Source organism: Canis lupus, chromosome 2 (genome assembly GCF_011100685.1).
Source record: "Canis lupus familiaris isolate Mischka breed German Shepherd chromosome 2, alternate assembly UU_Cfam_GSD_1.0, whole genome shotgun sequence".
NCBI classification, from domain to species: Eukaryota; Metazoa; Chordata; class Mammalia; order Carnivora; family Canidae; genus Canis; species Canis lupus.
Window position 1 is genome coordinate 56,576,456 of NC_049223.1, and position 24,916 is coordinate 56,601,371.

The window sequence follows — 24,916 nt, forward strand, 5'->3', positions numbered from 1 at the left end:
ACTGTATTTTCTACTCCAAATATATGGAGAAAAATGCACCAAAATGTTTATGCTTTCACATTTTTGGAATGGTCACAAACTTAAGTAATGCCAGGTAAAACCATTTAAGAAAAAAAAAAACTGCACTGATACCCTTAAAGAGAAATTTGTTGGCAGTTACTTCAGTAATATAAAAAAAGGCCATGTTTTAGGTTTGTAAGCTTGGTCAAAGCACTTTTGTGATCTGAATTATGTTTGTGGCTTTGAGCTTTAAGGTGTCCATAGTATTACATTAATCTATGATCACGTTAATGGTTTTAAATTCTGTTTATTTTTAAAGTCTGTCTTGAAAGTACAACCAATGTGATTAATTGTGCCTTTAACAAAATCATTTAATGTTTAAACAAATTCAATATCTAAACACATCTTTGTCTATTAAAATAGGGAAAAGGGAAAGAATATCAAAACACAGGCCAAGAAACAATCACAAAACATACTACTTTTAAACTTAAAAAAAACTACCAAGAAAACAAACTTGAGTACTTCAGTAAGACTTGCTATTCTGAATAATGTAACATCTTTTCTAAGTTCTGTAAACAGAGAAGTTTTAGAACACATACACACTTAGGAAAAGAAAGGCTAGTTCCTTGGGAATGACTATCCAATATGATACAATTACTTCAGGATGACAGAAGCTGGACCTTTCTCACAATTAGATTTTAACAACTGATTTTGCCACTAATAGAAGTGGGGAATGTGTGAATGACTAAGATTTGGAAGGTGAAAAAAAAATAGACTAAAGGTAAGCACAATCCTACAAAACTCAGTCTGCTTATTTTTTAGAACCCAAAATAAGCAAATTATCTTGTACAAAGAAATCTTGATAGTAAGTATGCCAACAAAAGCATAACATTTGTAACTAATCACACCCATGAAAGACTGGATAACACCTTAAAAACACCAGATTATACAAGGCAGAAATTTCTAAAATGCTGTTACACAGATGAGTAATGTTAGTATAAATTCTGTATTTACATTAAGATCTGTATCAGTTTGCTGGTGTGACCAAACCTTAGACGGTAATCCCTAAAGGGAAAGCAGTACGTTAGAGCAGATATTTAGATACTAGGGAAAGACTCGATTTGATGTAATCCTAAACCTTCAAGATGATTTCTCAAGTCACGGAAACAATGTTTTAGGTAGTGTTCTGGTCAGCTAAAAGTGAACCATTAATCACCAGTGTGATCCTTGCCGTTTTATTCTCTGCTGTGAATGGAAACATCATGAATACAGACATTTTAAGTAGAAGACTGACATTGTCATGCTATTTGATTTTATAAAAAATCATAATAGATCCTCTCACCTTTAAAAGGTGCAGAGGAGCTTTATAATAAATTCTTAAATATATTTCTGTGATGTCTAGCAATTGGATAATTTAAACTTGAAGGAACTAAAACTCTGCTAATCTCTATGTTTTATATTACACAAGGAAATATACATGTATTTACACAAACTGAAGTGAAATCCTTTTCCAGAAATAAAACGTCTAAACAAGAAAAAAGTTCACAAAGGACTATATAGAATGTTGACAAGACACTCAACAACCAGACTGGCTGAAATCAGATTTCAGTCCTCTGTAATTTTTGAGTTTTTCTAATGCCTTGTAAAAACTAAGTATCTGATTAATTTTATTTAGATTCCTTATGGAGAAGTTTTGTTATAAATTCTACACTTACTGAGTATAGAACTCATACTGAACATGAACGTGTTACTGAACACAGAAGTAAGGTTTTTCTATGCTACCTAGCTTTCTCTACCATCTACAAACCCCCAAAATAACATTTTCAGTCAGAGATGATACGCAATAAAAGTTTTCTTGAATGCTAAGCAAAAAGTACTGAAACTGCTTAAAATGCTCTTGCTGTTTAAGAATAAACCAAACAAGTTTAACAAGTATGAGTTTATACTGTTTAGTCCCGTTATATAAGAATAACCATGTTCTGTGAACTCCGCAACTATATTCAGATATCAATAGTTGTCAGTGAGCTCAATCTTAAAACTACACCCTTTTAAAGTATTCTCAAGAGAGCAATCCAAGTAAAAAAAGTAAACTGTTAGGTTTTTAAATCTATTTTGAGAAATTAAAAATGGAAAAGTTAAGAATTTACTAAATCTTCGTATCTTTATTTCCCTAATTGTGGTAGTAAAGTTTCTCACAAAATCTATAAAATAGCATAAACATGTGACAGATATACTAGTCCTAGTACCAGTCATACTTATTTTTTCAATTAATTAGCATTTGTTGAGAGAACAAATGGCCAAAGTGCTTTAATTTTCATTTGGGGTGAAATCATCTGGCTTGTCTCTGACAATTAAGGGAAATGTAAGGGATACAAGTATTCAAAATTTTACATGAATAGGAGGGTTTACTGTTTTGTCTGTTTCACATTTTAACTTAGCTCATTAGACCTAAAACATCAACATTCCAAAATAAAATTTAATGACATCACCGGACTGCAGACTGGATAAACCTTTGACATCAGTCCTCGTGAGCACCTCAAATAATGACACAAAGTCACAATGTGTTTTTATTTAAGGACCAAGTGGTTTTAAAAACAATCCACATGGTGCCAAAGCATTCTATGAGTTAACTGCAAATCTGAGCACACACAATACTTCCAAAGAGTAAGACTGTTTTAAGATTCTCTCTGGATTCTAAGAATAACCATTTTATTCATTTTCAGATAAATTATGTAAAAATTAACAAGAGAATTTGTTTTTTAAGTTTTACTAGGCAAAGGCCTTTGCTGTCATACCACAATGTATACACACAGGCTAGCTTGTAACCCTGTCGTCACAGAGCAAACTAAGAGTGAGCAAGACCAAAGCAACAAGCGAGGCCTCCAATGCAATCTCAACTCATTCAGCTGTTCCTGCCATCTAGATCTAAGATAGTGGGGCACAGTCCAAACCCATCCAGAAGCCGGCAGACAGGCAGGCAGATCTCTCGGCAGGAATCACTCTGAGTTAGGGAAGTGGATGAAAGCTGAGAAGAACAGACGATTCTAGAGTAAAGGCAGTGGCAGGATTAAGGAGAAGCCTTAGGAAGGTTTCTCACACTTCTGAAGTACACGTTAATTACATGAGGACAAAAGTATCGTCCCCCGCTTCAAATGAAATTTTCTATGATTATATTAGTGCCCACACACCAGAGTTAAATCCCTAGCAGTACTATAAATATTAGACGTTAAAAGACTGAGGTGGAACCAGATTTTATACCTTTCCTCAGACACTAAAGTCAGAGAAGAAACTGCATCTATACAACTAATTAAGAAGCCGATATACCACCTTCATAAACCTTTCACCATAAATTTCTGTATTTGTGCTCTCGTTTAGTTGAAGTACATTTTCATTTACTGACATTTTTGTTTAGACATGCCTACATTTAAAAAAATGATTAGTTTTGATCTTTGAGATAAAACTTCTAGAACCCTCACCAAGTTTACTATTAAAATCCATAGTATAAAAGATTTCTGTGATCCTTACAAGTAACGGAAAGCCTACTACTTTCAGTTTAATTTAAATTTCCTGAAATATTAATGGTCAGATGTCTCCAATTGCTAAAGAAAATATAGTATGATCTGGTTTCCATGGTTAATAAAAATAAAAAATTGTATTTACACTGAACAGCCTGAAAAATTAAAAAGAATGGTGAATCTTAGGTCCTAAGGGGGAAGGGAAAACTGGTATCATAAATAAGTTCAAAGTGGAATTTTGGAATTTTTGCCCTGTGCCCCATGCCATTTATTAATTGCCATATTTTAAAAACAACAATTATTTTACAAAGAAGAGGGTTTATCATCTGCGTATCTTCTTCATTCATGTCAGCTTGGCTTTCTTCTTAGCAGGTCCTTTATGCCCTTTGGCCTTTCTTCTTAAATTCCGCCTGTCTACCACAGGTACTTCCACTTCTATTTCCTCTGAGCTGCTGTCCACAGTTTTTTCTGTTGCCTGTGCAAACTGATCCAGTTGCTCAGAAGATGCTTCAGACTGCTCCTCTGACTGATTCTTCTGTCCCGCATTCTGTGAAAACGGCACATCTTCAAGTTCAACCTCTATCAGAGAGCTCTGAGGAAGAGCTGTAGATGTTTCCTGGGACTCAGGTACCCCCTCCTCACCCTGGTCTTCCAATGAAGAAGTAGTGTTGGGTGATAAATTTTCAGAGATTGATTCCTCAGAAAATTCCGCTATCACAGAGTTTGGAAAACCACTGTCGGATCGTTCTTCATTTGGGATAGTAGCAGCATTGTCTGAACTCCCAAAATGTGCTTTCTTTCTTGAAACCAGCGGCAGTTTCTCTTCAGTGTGCCCTTTTTCATCAGATGGGCCTTCATCTAGCAACATTTCTGAGTCAGTTACATGTGAGGTCTAAAAATAAAGAACCCGGTGAACAAACTTTTGCAGTACAATTCTTACATAAATCACACACTAATACGCAATGACAATGAACTGCGTTGTCAAGAATTCAGTACGCATAGCTTTTGTTAATTAGGTGTACTTAGTCTGAATACAAGTCTTATTTCACAACTATCTTACGTGATAATCTGCTTCTTGCTTTGAAGATACAATGAAAGTAATCATTTTATCTCAAAAAGTACTTAGAACATTTTAAACTTATCAAGTTTCTTCAAATCAAGTTTCTAGTTTCTTGGTATTACTGGAGCCAGAATCAAGAGCCCTTTGGAGTTTGACACTGGGCCAATCCACTAAGTTTGACTATAATTTCATTAGATGATATGTAAGGACAATGGAAATATTATTCATTTATTTATTTGAGACACTAATAAGATAACACTATACAATAGTTTAGTCTTAGGTTGGAATATTTGAAAGTAAAAATGAAATTTCTCTTAAAATACTCTATCAGCAATCAGATATGTGGATAAGGTTAGAAAGATTTGAATTTATGGACTATTACTGATTGTATTTTCTGAAAATACCTAATTTAGCATAATAATTAACATATAACTAATCTTCCTGAAGGACTATATACATCAAGGTGAAGGAAAATATACAAACCACAATACCGCTTCCGTTTCACCGACACTGGAACAGCTGGACTAGAAAAAATTAAGTTACTTCCCTCTTACCTTGTCCTGTGCAACAGTTTCAGGGGGTTTTGAAGGTTCTACCACCAGTGGAACAAAAGCAGTAGAGTCTTCACTGGAATTAAGAGACTGCAATTTCATTTCTTCATCTAAAACTTCACTGGCAGAGTCCTCCTCTTCAGTTATAAGTGAGGTTTTAAGAGTATCATCCATTATCTCACCATTCATAGGCTCTAATTCAGAGTCCTGCATCATTGGGGGGAAAGAAGTCAGGACACAATGATAGACTAACTTATCGGTCTTGCCAGGGGTCCACTCTCAGTCTCTACCTGTCATACAGCAGGACTCAAGATACAGTCTCCCAAATAGTCCTACTGAGGGAAAGAGGAAACTTTTCAGGCGGGGTCAGTAAAAAAAAAGAACCCACAAGAAACCCAAACTCCTCTGTTCTCATGCAGACAACAGAGAGACCATGATACTTTGCAGACGAAGTACAGGTCAGAGATGCAGGGAAGAAACCCTGCCCCCTTCTTGTTCTTTCTTATACAGCCATCAAGAGTGGAACCTTTTCAGTAATAAAAAGGCCCCAGATACTGTAGATTTGATGCCAGCCAGCTCTTTACAGGACACTAGCTAATCAGCACTTGGAATCTTTGGGGACCATGGGAAGTTAGGGGTTACCGTGCCAGGGGGAAGCAGCGGCACTACCAGTCTTGTGGGAAGCTGAGTTTGGATACAGCTTCTTACTGTAAGAAGAAAGCCCCCAATCTCAGTCAGCTCCCTATCCAGTCAACTTTGGGTCATTTTTTTGAACAATCTTACTCCTTATATCACACTAAATATAGAAATATCAGTGAAGTGATAACACAAACTTTGCATTTCTGAAACTCTTCTGCCAACATTTATCAATGTAAAATACTTCTATTTAATGTTTAATAGTTCTAATGAGTCTTAGTGACATTCTGATAAGGGCATTTTATTACCATTATAAAAATTAAATAATGATGCAACTCAACTCAAGAGCTCAGTAACAGGTTTGTCCAGATTATGTAGGATCCCTAAAGTCGTAGGGATACTGAAATCAAGGACTAAAAAAATTTATCTTGCCAGACAGTATGCAGAGAATAGACTGCACACAGAAGGTAATTATAAGAAAGCTCATAAAATGATCAACTAGGGTAGGAAAAAATGTTGAAAGGAAGAAAATTATATAATCAAGCAAAAGCTTAAAAAACTCAGAATGTTGGTAACTAACTAAATGTAAGAAGCAACAGAAGAGAGAAACCTGGTTTCTTTAAGTTTTAGGTTTGGGAAAAGAATGGAAGATTATTTTTTTTTTTTTTTTAATGATGAGGCTCTATCTTCTTTTTTTTTTTTTTTTTTAAGATTTTATTTATTTATTCATGAGAGACACACAGAGAGAGAGAGGCAGAGACACAGGCAGAGGGAGAAGCAGGCTCCATGCAGGGAGTCTGATGTGGGATTTGATCCCGGGGCTCCAGGATCATGCCCTGGGCCAAAAGCAGGCACTAAACCACTGAGCCACCCAGGGATCCCAAGAATGGAAGATTAAAAAACAAAAACACACACAGGAAAAAAAGGCTCAATACATAAGTGATAAGAAAGAATAGATTAGAATAGATTATGTTGAATTTAAGATGATAGAAGACATCTGTCTACATAGAATATTCAGAAGACAAGTAATACTGTGGCATTATAGACTGAATCAATATTCAAAGTCTAGAGTTATTGGTCACCCCACAGAATTGAGAGTTCAACCATCCAACTGGATGCATTTTCATAGAGAAGACATGAACCAAGAGCAGAAAGCCAAGAACTGAGTTTTCTAGAATGTCCACAAATAAAGGGGAAAAAAGGAAGAAGCACAATAGTCAAATAATAAATAAAACCAAGACAGAACTTCAGAGATAGGAAAACCAAGAAACCAAAATACAATGGTGTTGGGCAGCCCCAGTGGCGCAGTGGTTTAGCGCCACCTGCAGCCCAGGGCGTGATCCTGGAGTCCCGGGATCCAGTCCCATGTCAGGCTCTCTGCATGGTGCCTGCCTGCTTCTCTCTCTGTGTTCTCTGTCTCTCTCTCTGTGTCTCTATGAATAAATAAATAAAGTAAAAAAAAAAAAAAAAAAAAAACAATGATGTTGTAAAGCCTACATTACAGGGGCCTAGAGAGTATTAAGGAAGACACAATGGTCAGTGCAGGTAAGGAAACCACTGGAACTCAAGTGTCAATGCTGACCTACGAGAGCATGTGCTCAATGTATCGCTGGACAAATGACACCTATTACATGAAGCACATACAGCATAGTCTTCAGTTTTTAAAAGAGAAAATAACACAAATATATATTCCTTTAAACATCTGGGTGCACATAAATCCCTTTTAAAGATGTGCTTAAGTGTCCACATTTTTTACAAGACAAGAAAAAAATGCATTTACAAATACAGTTTCATGCAACAGAGAAAGCAGGATCAAACTGGAGTAAGTTAAGAAAATAAAATTGGTAATGTAGTTTCACTTGTTTGGATGCTGGCTGACTTGGCAAACAGGTAAAAGACTTTTTTTTTTTTTTAAAGATTTATCCATTTATTTATTCATGACAGACACATAGAGAGAGGCAGACACACGGGAGGAGGGAGAAGCAGACTCCACGCCAGGAGCCCGACGCGGGACTGGATCCCAGGACCCCAGGATCGCGCCCTGGGCCAAAGGCAAGTGCCAAACCGCTGAGCCACCCAGGGATCCCCAGGTAAAAGACTTTTAAAGAAATGTAAGCACCTATAAAAAGAAATAAGGAATCTCTAGAGAGCCAAAGATAGAAGACACTTAGGGAAAAGAAGAGAAAAATAGGAAATGGTAAAGAAAACGAAAAAAGGTTAAGGATAAATACTTGAGGAACTACAGCCATCAGACAAGACCTTACAGCAATTCTAACTGATTCTACAAGACAGACCCTGTGGTCATATAATTTGTGTCACTTAAGTATGTTTACTCTCTCAAATTAATCTGTATTTTAAATGTACAGAGGGATCTTACTAACTAAACATCTTCAACTTTACCTTTACTGTAATTCAAACTTTTAAAAATTCAGTTTGATACAAGAAATACTTGTAACTTTATCCTCTCCCCAACTTGAGTACCTGACCTTGCTTAGTATAGACATATGCTTTTTAGCATTAAACACAATTCTACTACAACTCTAAAATATATCATATTTTTCTAACAATACATGATTACAAAAGTTAAAATTTAGTCTACGTTCATTCACTTTATTTAAGAAGTGAGATCTCGTACCTTTTCACCATCTTGCTTTTCCAGGCGTGGCTGGGCTTCTGGTGCAGGCCGAGCATCCTTATCACTACTTTCATCCTCAAATTCAATCACACTTTGTTCAGGTTCTTCTTCCAGGAATTCTTCTGAGCTCTCTGATGTGCGTGCAGTAGATTCCAATCTAGAAAAGAAAACCACTCTTACTTGTTTTATTAAGGATGAATAAAGTAACACTTTAGAGAATCAACCAAATGTTCTGTAGTCAACAACTAACCAATCTAACAGGTCCAAAACCAATCTCCTCCTCTCACAAACTTGTCCTCTTTCCTACCTTATTCTCCAGTCTGAGTAGTAACACCACCCCATGCCCTCAATCACGTAAGCTAGATTCTTCTTTTACTCTATCCATACCTCATTGGCTCTCATTCTATTAAATGAACACACATCCCAATTTACATGAAGACAGTCCACCTTCATAATTTTGTCCCAGCTTTGGCACAATCATTAATAATGCCCCTTTCATTCTCAAAGATATCAGTTTGGACAATAAATGATATAGTTTTGTTCTACCTCCAAAATGCCTTTCAAACATATCCCTAATTTTCTGTTCCCATTTTCATGGCCCTCCCTCAGGCCCCAATTCTCTCTGGACCACCATAACTTTGTTCCAACTCATCTCTATACCTGCAGTATGTACATTCTTTAGTAAAGCTGTCAGAGCTCTGTTTATAATACACCCATTTCTACCTGTGACAGTCCGGCTCAGAAAATTCTTTGGTTCTCTATGGCTTAAGGGAAAAAGTGTACCTTCTTACAAAGCCTAACATGACTAGACCCTCATATATATATGTATCTTAATCTATCAGTCGATTGATAGACATATTTTTTTTAAGATTTTATCCATCTATTTATCCATGAGAGAGAGAGAGGCAGAGAGGCAGAGAGACAGAGGGAGAAGCAGGCCTGACACAGGACTTGATCCCCGGACAGGGATCACACCCTGGGCCAAAGGCAGATGCTCAACTGCTGAGTTGAGGGACATCCAGGGGTCCCTAGTTATATATTTTTTAACACCTGAAACATCTTGTTTCTTTGAATTAGGAATCTAGGTGTGGTCTAGCTGGGTATCTCTGGCTCAAGACCTCATAGAGTTGCAATCAAGCCGCCTATTGGGGATGCAGTCTCATCTGAAGGCCTGACTGGAAGTGTTCCCCTCTCCAATCACCCCGTCAAAGCTCTCACTCATGCAGTTGTTGGCAGCATTCAGTTCTTCATGCAGGCTAATAGACTGAGGGCCTAATTCCTTGGGGACTCTTGACACATGGTACCTCCTCATAGTGCTGCTCACAGTATGGCTACTTGCTTCCCCTGCATGAGTTATTTTGCTGTGCCACACCCACCAGGCAAAGGAGGTCTTCTTGCTCATCATATCACCAAGTACTTCAAGGAGTCATTCATGCTGCTACAGTACCTAATGGCCTGGGACCCAGACTCTCATATTTTTATTTCCTACTAGATGGTAACATTTACATTATAAATCAGTTATCCTTATTAGCTTTTTGCCTTTGCTCATGCTATTCCTGTATTCTAGATCTGCATGGTGCAAAGCAGTAGCCACAACACGTCATGATTTACATTAATTAAATAAAATGAAATTTAAAATTCAGTTCCTAAGTTGCACTGGCCACACTTTAAGTGCTCAATGGGCATACTAGGTAGGGCCATTTTGGACAAGGCAGATAAAGCATATTTTCATCATCACATTAAGTTTTCTGGACAATTCTGTTAAACATCAGAAGTCAACAATCTTTTCTTTTAGGTTTTATGGGCTACATGGTCTCTGAACAACTACTCAGCTTTGCCACTGTAATGCAAAAGCAAACATTCAAACATGTAAACTAATGAACATGGAAGTGTTACATTAAAGTCTTATTTATAACAATAGGTAGTGGGTCAGATTTGATCTACAGACCATAGTTTGTGGACCCTTGGCCTAGAACATCTCTCTCAACTATGCTCATCGAGTTTCAAATTATCTTTCAAGCCCTGGTCCGAATGCCCAATCTCTCTATCCCCTCAATTAGATTCAATCAAATCTCTCCTCTGCATCTACACTGTTTTGTACCATCACAAGCCACCCTATATATTGAATTAGAAACCACTATGCAGCAAATTTTTCAAAAGCAAAGAGGAAATTTTGTTCTTCCTAACAGGTGAGTAAGGAGTCAACCATTTAGTTTTACTGTCACTGTTCTATTTAGGAAAAGCAAAATTCCAAAATAATTCTGGGATGTTCAAGAGAAAATGCACTGTGAAATTCCCTTCTAAAAAGGGTATTACATTGAAATGTTACACAGTAAGAAAACTATGCTTATCTAACCTCTTATCTTTTCACAAATTACTAGATTTAAATATTTAGTTAGATTTGCCTTTGGGCAGCCCTGGTGGCTTAGCAGTTTAGCGTTGCCTTCAGCCCGGAGCATGATCCTGGAGACCCAGGATAGAGTTCCATGTCAGGCTCCCTGCGTGGAGCCTGCTTCTCTCTCTGCCTCTGTGTGTGTGTGTGTGTGTGTGTGTGTGTGTGTGTGTGTCTAATAAATAAATAAAATCTTAAAAAAAAAAAAACAATAGTTATATTTGCCTTTAACATGAATTTTCCAAAAAATAAAAAATAATAAAAATATAAAAAACCAAAAAAAACATGAATTTTCCACTAATATAAAGCATTTACATAATTACTCAATTATTCTAATTTAAAATTTACATAATGAAATTAGCATAGCGACAGAATCTTCTACTTGAGTAAAATAATTTCACAAATAAAATGGCAAACCTATGAATGGTTTAAGTCCGGAACAGCTGGTAGGACTATAAGGATAAAAAAGTCTAGTTTTACAGTAGAATTTGAAATCTTGCTTTCTTTAAGATTCCAAGGAAGATAGAGGATAAAGGTTTTTTGACCCAAATGTTCTGTTGATGCACCTGGCTATTAAGTTCCTAGAGGAGATGACTGAACCACTTACAGTTATTGGAGATGACTGAACCACTTACAGTTATTGCTAATTTGTGTCAGAGCCAATAACCCAGTAAATGAATCAGTTATAAAATAAAACTTAGGGTTTTTTAAAAACTGACTAAACTTTAGCATTTTTTTTTCAAAGACTTTATTTATTCATGAGAGACACAGAGAGAGAAAGAGAGAGAGAGAGAGAGAGAGAGAGAGAGAGAGAAGCAGAGACACAGGCAGAGGGAGAAGCAGGCTCATGCAGGGAGCCTGAGGCGGGACTCAATCCTGGGACTCCAGGATCACGCCCTGGGCTGAAGGCAGTCACTAAACCACTGAGCCATCCAGGGATCCCCAAACCTCAGGATAATCACTAGAATATTCTCTTGGATTTTCAGACATGAGAGATTAAATCGTGATTTTACTCTCTTACTAGCAACTTCTCCCCATAATATGTCAAAGTGAGTGTAATCAGTAATCCTACCGAAGAACTGAAATACAAACTTTTACACGAAGGTGATTTGCTACACAAACAATATAATAATAGCCTCCACCTTAAATACTAAATACTAATATATGAAAATAAGAAGGGGCGCTTGGGTGGCTCAGTCAGTTAAGCGTCTGCCTTCAGCTCAGGTCATGATTTCAGGGTCCTGGGATTGAGCCCTGCGTGGGGCTCCATGCTCAGTGAGGATTCTGCTTCTCCCTCTCCCTCTGCCCCTGCCCCTTCTTCTGCTTGTGCTATGTCTCTCTCTCTCTCTCTCAATTAAATAAAACCTTTAAAGAATATGAAAATAAGAATAACAAAATAATGAGAATAAAATAAATAACTTTACTTGTTTATTGAAGCTGTAGGTAAAGCCTGGAGCGTCTTTTCATCTTCTCCCTGAGAACTACTAAATTCAGAATCTTGAAACCTCTTCCCAATCTTTGGCCGCTTTAGATGACTACTTCGAGTACGAGTGGAAACTGGTGTCTTATCTTGACCTGAGAAAAAGACAGCAGAACTATATAATTAATTCTGTATGTCCTGAAAGGATTACCTGTTACAATACATAGAAATGTAAGAACTATGCTAGCTTACATATATTCCCACAATTACACGTCTTTCTCAAACTTACATCAGGCCATGAAACAATGTCTTTTTTCAAAATTATGAAATAACTTTGTGTTTTCATTCCTCACATTTCCATATTGCCCTGAGCTCTGCAATGTATATTTTCATCTTCATTTATATTCCCTCCCCCCAGTAATCTTGGGAAATAAACAAGGAAGATATCACTCTCCCTATTTTACAGATAATAAAATGAGGAAGAGAGAGGTATGATAGCTTACTTTGTTCACACGGCAAGACCAGTGGCAGTGGTAGTAGCATTATAACTCCCCTCTAGATCTTAGAGCAGGATAAGTCTTCACTTACTTTAAGGGACATCTCCCAACTCTAAATTCTAAGCATCTCAAATACTGGTAGATTAGCTGAGTTTCTTACCTTCAGAAGTGCTTGCAAAGGCATCTTTTAGAGAGTCAATCTAAAATAGAAATACAGATTAAAACCAGAAGTTTTAGAACATTTTTTCTCCCTGTGAATCTACTTAAGTCGATGTCAAAGACAATCTTGTGAAACATTTTTCAAATAGTACTTTTTATATTCACTACTCATCAATTAAGGAAACTTAAGAAATTAAAAGGCTATGTTACAGCCTGTTTATCTTGAGGCTGAGCCCTCACCAAGCCATCTAATATGTTACCGTGTGACTCACTTGAGGTTCCTAGTGTCCCATCCTCAGCTACTCTCCTCTTCTCTGTCCATATGCTCTCCCTGTGTAATTTTATCTACTACCTTTACTTCAACATCTATTTGCTGACAAATCCAGATATACCATTTAATCTCCCCAACTTCTTTCTTGATTTCCAAAGCTCTTTTTCCAATGAAATGTGGATGCTCCATCCAATTTCACAACCAACCTGTTTCAAGCTGAACTCTTATCTATTCCCAATATTATTCCTATCTTAATTAATGGCAATGACCATTCAGTTAGCCATTCTGGCCAAAAACCTGTGAGTCAGTAATGACTTCTTCTTAACCTGCACTCAGTGAACTGCAAAGCCTCTCAATTCTAACTCCGAAAAAAAATCTCTCAACACTGCCCCTCCTTTGTATTACTAATGCTTTAGTTCAGGCCTTTATCATCTTTAATGTGAATTATCCCAAGAGCCTCATCTCTGGTATCCCTCACTCCAATCACATGCTCTGTAATCTGCAACCTGATGACAGAGATGCTTCCAAATCACAAACTGTACTACTCTTTGCTTTAAAAAAAACAAAACCTGGGGCAGCCTGGGTGGCTCGGTGGTTTAGCACCTGCCTTCGGCCCAGGGCGTGATCCTGGAGACCTGGGATTGAGTCCCACGTCAGGCTCCCTGCATGGAGCCTGCTATCTCCCTCTGACTGTCTCTTTCTCTCTCTGTGTGTGTCTCTCATGAATAAATAAATAAAATCTTTTAAGAAAAAAAAAAACCTTTAAAAGTTTATCATTGCCTAGAATACAGACTCTCAACCTCTTCAAAACTAAATACCTTTTACATACCAAATGTTCCATTTTCTATCACACCTGTTTTGGGGTTTTTTTTTCCCCTCATGCTAGACTCTGGAATACCCTAACCTTTGTTATGTAACTCACAAATGCCCTATGAAAGTCAGCTTGGTTGCTACTTCACCTATTCCAATCCTTGGGTAGAGTTATGCATACTCTGCTATGTACCTTCAATCGCTTGCTATGTGCTCTATTAAGGCAACTGTAATCCTGTAGTCTTCTTATCTGTTTCCAATAATGGACTATCTATTTCTCCCAGGCTTGTAAGAACCATATCTTTGCATATTCAGTGCTTGCCACAGTATCTACTTTATTATATAAACTACAATTCATTCATTCATCACATACTTAATGTCACCCTACCATATAGTAGGCACAGAGACTTTAAGAAGGTCTACTGACAGGACACAAACAAGGATAAACTGTGACAGGTAAGACAAAAATCCTATCTTCAATAAGTCTGTAGTTCAACTAGAAGGTTAACACACAAATAAAAATTTTAAAAAGGTTACAAAGAGCATAAAACAAGTGCATGTAACGTTCTATGCCACAAAACAAGAAAAAGCAAGTAGAAATACCACCATCACCTAAAGAAGAAATTATGTAGTGATTAATTCACAGTCAAAATATCAAGTTGAAAAAAAAAAATCAAGCTGTACACCTTAAATATATACAATTTTTGTCAATTATATACCTCAACAAGCTAAAAAAAAAGTTGTTAAAATAAGCAAACAAGACCACTTCCCCATTTGTTTAGCAATAAAGAGATAAAATAGTTTAATGTGAGAAATATTTTCCTTGAATTAAAATCTTAAAGTAATCTGAAGACTATGAATTTCTAAAACAAAAGAAAGTTGAATTTATGCTGCCAACCTTATGACCTTTACCCAACCATTTAAAATTATTTGGCTTATTATTAAGGTAAGTTATTGCTCTCACCACATATATAGGAAGAGGTCTTTTTCTACGTTCCCTGATATTATGCTGTCTAACCAATGCTGAATAAATCTGAATATATCTGAAGAATTTGGACCATATATAATCGAATGCAGGCTTATCATTTAATTTCAATTTCCAAATGTAGAAAAAATAAAAACAAAAAATCTAACTCCTTATGTAATTGTGTGATTTATGTTATCCTTAAAAATGTTTCAAAAAAGTTGAGTCAACACTCATGCTAATTACGGAAGGAATAAGAGACACAAATAATTCCCCAAAGCACTTATCCCTGGAAAGGTTTACCTAGTACTTTCAAAATGAATTATATTCTACAAAGACTTAGCAAATAGACTCAAACTTCCCACAGTAACTTCATAACCTTTGACCTACTATTAATTTCACTCCTAGAAATTTATCAATGCAAGAAAAGAATTACATAGGCAAAAAGATGTATGTATAAATGTGTTCACTGCTGGGTCACTTACATATGCAAAAACCTTAATATGTCAAAGAAATAAACAATGGAATTTACAAACAATAGAAAATAGTATGCTGCTATTTAACAATCATGTTTTAAAACAGTAATACCATGGAAAATTCTTATAATATCATGTTAATGGAGGAAAAACAAGCATGACAGAAAACAAAAATATATGCACGTTTTATAACATATTAAATACAAACACAAAAATGTTAACAGTTGCTGTATTTACGTTAGTGGGATTACAGATTTTTATTTTCTTTTATATTATTTTGTGAAATTCCAATTTTTTTTCCAAATAAAGTCCTTAGTAAGCAATTAACAGGGGATACCAAGAAAACTAACACAGTAAAAATTTTAAAATTACGTAACTTTGATGAATGAACTGTAAGATTTACAAATTAAGTATCAGCTGAATATAAAGAAATAGAAAAATTATTATTTCCTACAATAAACATACAGTGTACCTACAGTTAGCTGCATCTCACTAGACTGATTGTCTTCAGTTTCTGCTTCATATTCTGGAACAGATGCAAGACCATATTCTCCAGACATAGATCTTTTAGCTTCATTTTGAGAAACTGCTGTGTATAGAAGAATTTTAAAAAATTGTAAGCCAATCAGTATTTCATTTTAATTATAACATGGTTTGTACTGATTTTCACAAAAGCCCTGAATAGCATCCTGAACAGAAGAGTGTTAAAAATCTAGGTGTGGAATAAAATCTCCTTCACCAGTATCTTATAATGAAACCCCGTAATTATAAAAGTACTAGTTATCTGTATTTAGTGAGTTTGAGGAAAGATGCATGAGACCAGGAACAACTCTTTGATTCCCTGATGCCTATTCTATGCTGATTCAGTATCTGTTTCCTTTTCACCCACCAATTCCTACCGAAATGTTAGATTCTGCTGGGCTACTATAATTCTAGGTCTTCTTATTATTAGTGACTCATGTTAATACACAACAAAAATTCAAACTTTAAAAAAGAATGTCTGTTACTATAGAGGTCACACTACAATATAACAACTCTGGGGGATCCCTGGGTGGAGCAGCGGTTTGGCGCCTGCCTTTGGCCCAGGGCGCGATCCTGGAGACCTGGGATCGAATCCCACATCGGGCTCCCGGTGCATGAAGCCTGCTTCTCCCTCTGCCTGTCTCTCTTTCTCTCCCTCTCTCTGTGACTATCATAAATAAATAAAAAAAAAATTAAAAAAAAAAAAAAAAACTCTGGGCTAAGTGACACAAACATTAAAAGGCACCGCTCTTTAAGCTGGACATGTGTTCAATCTTGAAACCTGTAATTATTACCTGTAATTTTAAGTGTTTCTCTCTGCAATGCTCTGGTGACTGGTATTCGCTGGTACCAGTGTCCAACACCTTCAACCTCCCAAAGGAGTTCATGGTCTCCTGGATACTTTTCAAAGTACTGTTTGCAAGCTGAAAAATACATTTACAATTTTCTAGAAATCCCAAATATCAACTTTTTTGGAAAACAGAAAGAAGACAGAAAGTTAGCTGCCCAACTCACTTAATGGGACTAGCATAACACCAATGCAACTCAATTACAGTCTCATTTATGAAAACTTTAATATGACCAAACAATTAAAAATCCTAATAGAAGATGTGCTTTACCTTTAAAAATTACTAAATATTACTGAGGGACGTAAAATTAGAATAAAACGATTATTAGATTCAATGAGTATAAAACTACCCATTCTCACCAATTAATTGGCAATTCCCAACAAGTTTGTTTTGTAAGAGAACTTGTCAAAACTTGATCCCAAATTCAAAATGAAAGAATAAAGGGTTAAGAAAGGACATGGAAGAAAAAGAAAAAGAAAAATTAAGGGGAAAAAAAAATCCCAACAGGAAAGCAGCACTTATACACTAAAAACCTGGCAAACAACAGAGGAGGCATTATATCTCGGGGTAGGGGGTAAACTATCAAAACCATAATGCTAGAACAAAAATCCATATACAAGAAAATAAAGGCAGGGCAGCTCTGGTGGCACAGCGGTTTGGCGCCGCCTGCAGCCTGGGGTGTGATCCTGGAGACCTGGGATCAAGTCCCACATCGGGCTCCCTGCATGGAGCCTGCTTCTCCCTCTCCCTCTGCCTGTGTCTCTGCCATTCTCTCTGTGTCTATGAATAAATAAATAAAATCTTTAAAAAAAAAAAAAAAAGAAAGAAAAAATAAAGTCAGATCCAGACCTCATATCAATACCATTAATAAAATTAAATTCTAGATGGATTCCAAAACCTACTAAGAAAAGCAAATAAGATAATATCTCCTGGACATAAGGGTGCTAAATCACTTCTCATGAAGAAAGATACAAAAATCACCATCCATAATGAAATATTATGATAAACTTGTTAAAGTTTAAAACTTTCAATCAGGAACTGTGCAAGAGAACTTTCTTTAAAAAAAGGTCTAAAATTGAATTAGAAAGACAAAACAATCCCCAAAACAAGCTGGCAGATACTATAAAAAAAGAAATTTACAGGTAATGAAACTTGAAAGGTCACTTAATAAAGGTAAAGATGGCAAACCTCACTAGCTGCCAAGGAAATGCAAGATGAAACAACTAGATACCTTTTCACAAACACCCAATAACCCAAGCATCCAAAGAATAAAGAAAATGGAAACTCCCACATTCTCCTGGTGTGAGAATAATTATGCAAAGACACAACGTATGCTACAATTCTACTGCTGGGTATATACCCTAATGATTTATACATATGCATGAGATGACTTCTATAATATTCATTACAGGGCCGTTTTTATTTATTTTTTTTTAATTTTTATTTATTTATGATAGTCACAGAGAGAGAGAGAGGCAGAGACACAGGCAGAGGGAGAAGCAGGCTCCATGCACCGGGAGCCTGATGTGGGATTCGATCCTAGGTCTCCAGGATCGCGCCCTGGGCCAAAGGCAGGCACCAAACCACTGCGCCACCCAGGGATCCCACAGGGCCATTTTTAAACCGGGGTGAGGAGTTCAACCTAAGAGCCCATCATTAAGAAATACATACATTAACTTTAAAAGTATATAAAATACCACACAGCCGTTACAACAGATTTCAGCTATATATCAACAATGAAAAAATCTGTAAAAAAGATCAGTAAAAAAATAAGTTAGTAAATGCAAAAATGTCATTTATATAAAGTTTAAAAACACATTAAACACGGGCAGCCCAGGTGGCTCAGCAGTTTAGCACCACCTTCGCCCCAGGGCCTCATCCTGGAGTCCCAGCATGGAGCCTGCTTCTCCCTCTGCCGGTGTTTCCGCCTCTCTGTCTCTCATGAATAAATTTAAAAATCTTTAAAACACATGCAGCCTCTGTGGAAAATAGTTTGGTAATTCTTCAAAAAGTTAAAACACAGGGGCACCTGGGTGGCTCAGTGGTTGAGCATCTGCCTTGGGCTCAGGTCGTGACCCCGGGGTCCCAGGATCGAGTCCCACATCCGGTTCCCCACAGAGAGCCTGCTTCTCCCTCTGCCTGTATCTCTGCCTGTCTGTGTGTCTCTCATAAATAAATAAATAAAATATTTTTTTAAATGTTAAAACACAGAATTACCATATAACTTAGCAATTCTACTCTCAGCTATATATCCAAAAGAACAGAAAGCAGAGACTCAAACAGTTATCTGTATACCAATGTCCACAGCAGCATTTTCCACAGTAGCCAAAAGGTAGAAACAACCAACAGTCTGTCAAAAGATGAATGAATGAAATGTGACATATACACAGAGTAAAAATATACTCAACCATATAAAGGAATGAAAAATTTTTAAAGGTTTATTTGAGAGAGAGAGAGCACACGCATGCGCGTGCACTTAAGCAGGGGGAGGGAGAGAGGGAGAGAGAATTCTCAAGCCCACTTCCCACTGAGCATGGATCCAGTCATAGTGCTTGATCCCAGGGCCCTGAGATCATGACTGAAGCCAAAATCAACCGTGGGGTGCCTGGGTGGCAGAGTCAGCTGAGTATCTGACTCTTGGTTCTGGCTTAGGTCCTGGTCTCAGAGGTGAGATTAAGCCCCACGTAAGGCTCCGTGCTCAGGGCAGTCAGCTTGTGTTTCTTTCTCCCCTTCGCTCTGCTCCTCCTTCCTTTCTATGCATGAGCTCTCTCACTGTCTCTCAAATAAATAAATCTTAAAAAATAAAAAATAAAAAATTTTTTTAAAAGTCAACCACTTAACCACCTGAGCCACTCAGGCACACCAGGAAAATTTTGATATATGCTACAACACGGATGGTCCTTAAATCCTATGCTAGGTGCAGTAAGACACACATAGAAAAACCAATATTATATGATTCCACTTCTATGAGGTACCTAGAATAGGCAAATAAAGACAGAGAGTGAATGTGACTAACGCCACTGAACTGCACATCTACAAATAGTTTAAATGATAAATATTATATATATTATAGCCCCAAAAAAACTTAAAAATTAAAAAAATAATAAAGCAAACTAGGTACACCTGGCTGGCTCAGTCAGTAGAGCATACAACCCCTGATCTTGGGGTTATGTGTCTGAGCCCCGCACTGGGTGTAGAGATTACTTAAAGATAAAATCTTTAAAAATAGAACTACCCAGGGTGCCTGGGTAGCTCAGTCTTCAGCTCAGGTGGGTCCTGGGATCAAGCCCCATATGTTGGGCTTCCTGCTCAGGGGAGACTCTGCTTCCCCCCCCCCCCCCCCGCCCCTCCCCCTGCTCATGCTTTCCTTCTCTTTATTTATTAAATAAATAAAATATTTTTTAAAAAGAATTTTATTGTAAGAGTGTCCTAATGCTGTATGTAGAAATACTCAAAACTTTTTAAGGAACAGCTAATACTGAGGCTCCTGGGTGGCTCAGCGGTTGAGTGTCTGCCTTTGGCTCAGGACATGATCCTGGGGTTCCGGGATCAAGTCCCACATCGGGCTCCCTGTATGGAGCCTGCTTCTCCTTCTGCCTGTTTCTCTGCCTCTCTCTCTTTGTCTCTCAGGAATAAATAAATAAAATCTTAAAAGAAAAAAGAATAGTTAATGCTGCTTAGCTGATAAATGTTCTTTCTTGTGGGCTAGACAAATCTGGATTGGGAGCTTCAACTCTAGTCACTTTTTCTAAAATGCTTCTTTTGGACCTCATACTAATTATGTAAGGTATTCTCTCCTATTTTAATCATTAAATTCAGACAACTCAATGTGGCCTACTGTGCTTCTTTTCTCCAGCTTCTTCCTTTAGGAAAAAGAAAAAAAGATTTTATTCATTTATTTGACAGAGACAGAGAATAAGCAGAGGGAGGGGCAGGCAGTGAAAGTGAAGCAAGCCTCTGGCCAAGCAGGAGCCAAATGCAGGGCTCGATCCCAGAATCCTGGGATCACGACCTGAGAAGGCAGACACGTAACTGAACAAGCCACCCAGGCACCCCTCAACTTCTCCTTTTATAGGTATGGAAACTAAAACTAAAAAACATGAGAAACCTGTTTTATATATTTATACATACAGGGGGAGAAAATGAGAGAATAGTATCCTAATGTCAATGTCTCTATTAACCAGAGTAACAATATTAAAGTTTTGCCATATTGTTTTCATTTAAGGAGAATTAAATAAAACATTGTAGATACTGTTGATGTTCCCTTTGGACCCCTCCCTAATCCCATTCGCCTTTCTCCTTTTCTCCCCAGAGATAACTGTGTTCCTGAAGTTGGTGTATATCCTTCCTGTCCACAGTTTCAAACTCAGACCTATGTCCATAAACTCTATAAAGTGCTATTTAGTTTTTTTTTTCTTTCAGCCATGTGCCCAGGATAGTTCTATTTTTAATTTTTTGAGGAAACTCCATATGGTTTTACACAGTGTCTGCACTAGTTTGCACTGCCACAAACAGTGCAAGTGGGTTGGTTTTTCTCCACACCCTTGCCAACACTTATTTCTTGAGTTTTTTATTTTAGCCATTCTGACAGGTATAAGGTGGTTATCTCATTGTAATTTGTTTTTTTGTTTTTTTGTTTTTTTTTAAAGATTTTATTTATTTGGGGATCCCTGGGTGGCTCAGCGATTTGGCACCTGCCTTTGGCCCAGGGCGCGATCCTGGAGTCCCGGGATCGAGTCCCACGTTGGGCTCCTGGCATGGAGCCTGCTTCTCCCTCCTCCTGTGTCTCTGCCTCTCTCTCTCTCTCTATGTCTATCATAAATAAATAAATCTTAAAAAAAAAAAAGATTTTATTTATTTATTCATGAAAGCCACAGAAAGATAAGGTCATCAAAGAATAGTAGACATCTAGCAGCCTCAAGGAACTACGAATTAAGTTGAAAGAGAAAACCAAATGGAAATCCAAGTTCTTCAAGTATAATAAGCATTGTACAAAACAGGAAGAGCAAGAAACAGAAAATGGAGATCGCACATAGTCTAATATTTTCTATTTTCAGTATATTCCTTTATTTTCACACTTCAAAGAGTGTTACTCACAAAATGATACAAGTGAGATCAATAAAACATTATCAGGCAATCTCCTACCTAAAGGATAAATGGCATTAAAACTCACTTAGACTTTATCCAAAAATAGACATGCACCTGTAATTCATTTGGTATTCAACTTATCATTAGAATTAGAAAAGAGGTTTTGTTTTTTTTTTTAATTTTATTTATTTATTTGAGAGACAGCAGAAGCAGTGGGGAGGGGCAGAGAAACAGATTCCCCACTGAGCAGGAGGCCCGACCTGGGGCTCAATCCCAGGACTCTGAGATCATGACCTGATCAAAGGCAGCTGCCCAACGGAGTCACTCAGGCACCCAGAAGAGTAAGTATTCAGAGATTCTGCCTACAGTGAGTGTGTTTACATTCCTTCCCAAATTCAATAAAGCCATAATTAGACTTTAAGGAAAAGGTCATTTTCAGATAATCCAGATGTACACAGGGGTCATTCCATTCTCATGTGGGGGTCTACCCAGCAATTACAATTCAAGATTGACATGCCATTCCTGTTCTTGTCTTCTGGATTTCTGATATTAAAATGAGGGAGCAAACTTAGAACAAAAATATATTTTCAGTGGAAATAAACATCTCCAACTAGACTAAAATCAATGGTAAATTATATTTTATGAAATATACTATATATACATATACATACAATATATACAATACACATATTTTATGAAATATTAGATACTGGTTCTGGTTGTTGCACAGCTATGAATATAGTAAAAACCGCTGAATTATACCCTTTAATAGAGTGAATTTTATGGCATGTGAATTATATTTCAACTTTTTAAAAAAACCCACCACACCTCCAAAAAGCCATATACATGAGATAAGGACACATTTGCAAAATGAAGCCCTACAGACCCAAAGAATTCAAATTTAGTTAACAATGACACATGCGCATTTACAATATTCTGCAGAAACAACTCAGGAAGTGACGTGGAGACAAGTTTAATAAATGTTTTAACTTAATTTACCTGTGTACATGAGAGAGGAGAGAGGATACCGCAAGCCAAGTGCATCTTCTGTAAAGGAATCAACAAAGTCCTCCAGCATATGAAGTCCAAAATCTTTGCCTCGGTATTTCTTTCTTACAAACATTGTATCAAGAACTGGCAGTTGGTAGCTTTGGGTAAGAAATGAGGCACATATGCTTCCTGCAGTCATAAGAACAGAAACCCAACAATTTTTCACATTAAAAAGGCCATATATGTATCTATGTTTAAATAACGTGAGTTAGAATTTTTTTTTCGTGAGTTAAAATTTTTAGTTAAAAAAACTAAAAATGGTTAGTTTTTTTCCTACATCAAGAGTGTTAAAGAAATGTACCAATTTCACAACAGAAAATACTTCCCAGGTGCTATTACATCACAATGTATACATGTGATAATGAGAAAAGCTATGTATTTTATGTTTATCAACAGTATCATCTAATACAAATCACTATTACCATATTATGAACTATATACTAGAATATGTATGCATCACTGCCTACAGACTTGTACAACTTTAAAACTCATCAACTATTACATTTTAAAACTGGAAGAGTATCTGATGACTGTATATAGCATATAATGCATGAAGTATCTCATTATAACTTTAGTACCTGAACATCCATCTTCTCCCTTTTTACTAGAGAGTACACTTTCATTTTTATCTACTCCATGATGGCAAAGAAATGTATTGGTTCTCCAGATTTTTAAGGACTACAGATTAGGACTAAATGGAAACAAACATGTGTTTTAGAAATGGCTAAGTCAGCAATCTTTTTGCTGTGAATGTATTTTTTAAAATATCCTGTACGCTTAAGGTTAAACAGAAGAAATAATGTAACTAAATATGTCTATTACACAGCTATAGCGATTTGTCTTTTTAAGGACACCTGATTTGTGTTCTGACCCTCCAATTAGATGTGTTATTTAACACATTTTAACACATTTTAAGACAGTATATAGGTTGTAGACATCATGGTGGGGCATCCCTCTCTCTATTAATTTGAGAGATAGTTCATAATTATCAGTCAATATTCTATTCTTTTTATGCCTCAAATTAAAAAAACCTATTAAAACAAATTTAAAAACCTATTAAACCTATTAAAACAAATTTTAAAAACCTGTCCTCAGATCATTCATATGATTTCAGGTAATTCTAATAATGTAGTTTAAGGAAGACATAAAATTTCAGGTAACAAACATCTCACAAATTAACTTTCACCAATCATATCATTTGATGAATTGGTCAATATGACAAGATCTTTTTTAGTTGAACCAAATAATTTGAATTGTTTTTGATGAAATTGGAGAATTTCAGCAACTTTCAGCAATAGTTTCCAAGACCATCAACTAATTTAAGCTTAGAACAGGTAATTCTTACTGCTTAGATCCTAACTGGTGACATTCAGTTAAAAGGTCTTATATAATGGATATAGTTACCAATGCTATATACTTGAAATTTGATTTTTAAAAAGTAGATAATGTTATCACTACAAAAATCGAGAGAAAGAGAGAGAGAGAGAAAATGGTAACTATGTGCAGCAGTATCTGTCAATTAGCTTGATTTTGGTGAGTATTTCACAATGTACACATATATCAAATCACCAAGTTGTACACCCTAAATATGTATCACTTTTGTCAATTTTACTCAATAAAACTGAAATATATAAACAAATTACTTGTAAGAGTCTAACAGTTTCACCAACATGTTACTATGACCCTAATTATTTTTAATGCCTTGAAATCAGAGTTCCTTTCATAACTGCTAGTAGTGATGACAAAAATCAAGAGACATTACTTTATAAGCACTAATAGTTCAAAGGACAAAGCAAAAATGAGAAGTGAAAGCACTATCTAGTTCTAATTCTCAATATAGAGTCTGATGATTTACTATGGTTGTTTTACTATTGTACACACTTCAGGTTCCTTACAAAAGTATAGTAATTATATGAAGGAAATTTTCCACAAATTGATTATTTTTGTTTTCACACAAGCATTTCTTCTAACAGAGAAGAGGTAAATTCCAGAGTCTTATATTGTTAAAATGGTAAATTTATG

The 24,916-nt window shown here is 36.4% G+C and overlaps 1 protein-coding gene across 7 annotated transcripts in view; it reads right to left on the bottom strand.

The window, feature by feature from the left end:
• Nucleotides 1-291: 291 nt before the first annotated feature.
• FAM169A (family with sequence similarity 169 member A) overlaps nucleotides 292-24,916 on the bottom strand; it is a 62,253-nt gene continuing 37,628 nt past the window's right edge. For 6 of the 7 annotated variants that reach the window (XM_038530861.1, XM_038530858.1, XM_038530862.1 and 3 more), the window contains 8 exons: nucleotides 22,844-23,023; nucleotides 16,703-16,831; nucleotides 15,863-15,975; nucleotides 12,867-12,906; nucleotides 12,214-12,364; nucleotides 8,398-8,554; nucleotides 5,130-5,333; nucleotides 292-4,407 (listed from right to left, as the gene is read on the bottom strand). In XM_038530861.1, coding sequence (XP_038386789.1) covers nucleotides 3,859-4,407; nucleotides 5,130-5,333; nucleotides 8,398-8,554; nucleotides 12,214-12,364; nucleotides 12,867-12,906; nucleotides 15,863-15,975; nucleotides 16,703-16,831; nucleotides 22,844-23,023 — 1,523 coding nt within the window. In that variant the 3' untranslated portion in view covers nucleotides 292-3,858. The remainder of the gene's footprint in view (nucleotides 4,408-5,129; nucleotides 5,334-8,397; nucleotides 8,555-12,213; nucleotides 12,365-12,866; nucleotides 12,907-15,862; nucleotides 15,976-16,702; nucleotides 16,832-22,843; nucleotides 23,024-24,916) is intronic. The other variant, XM_038530863.1, reaches the window with a different exon arrangement.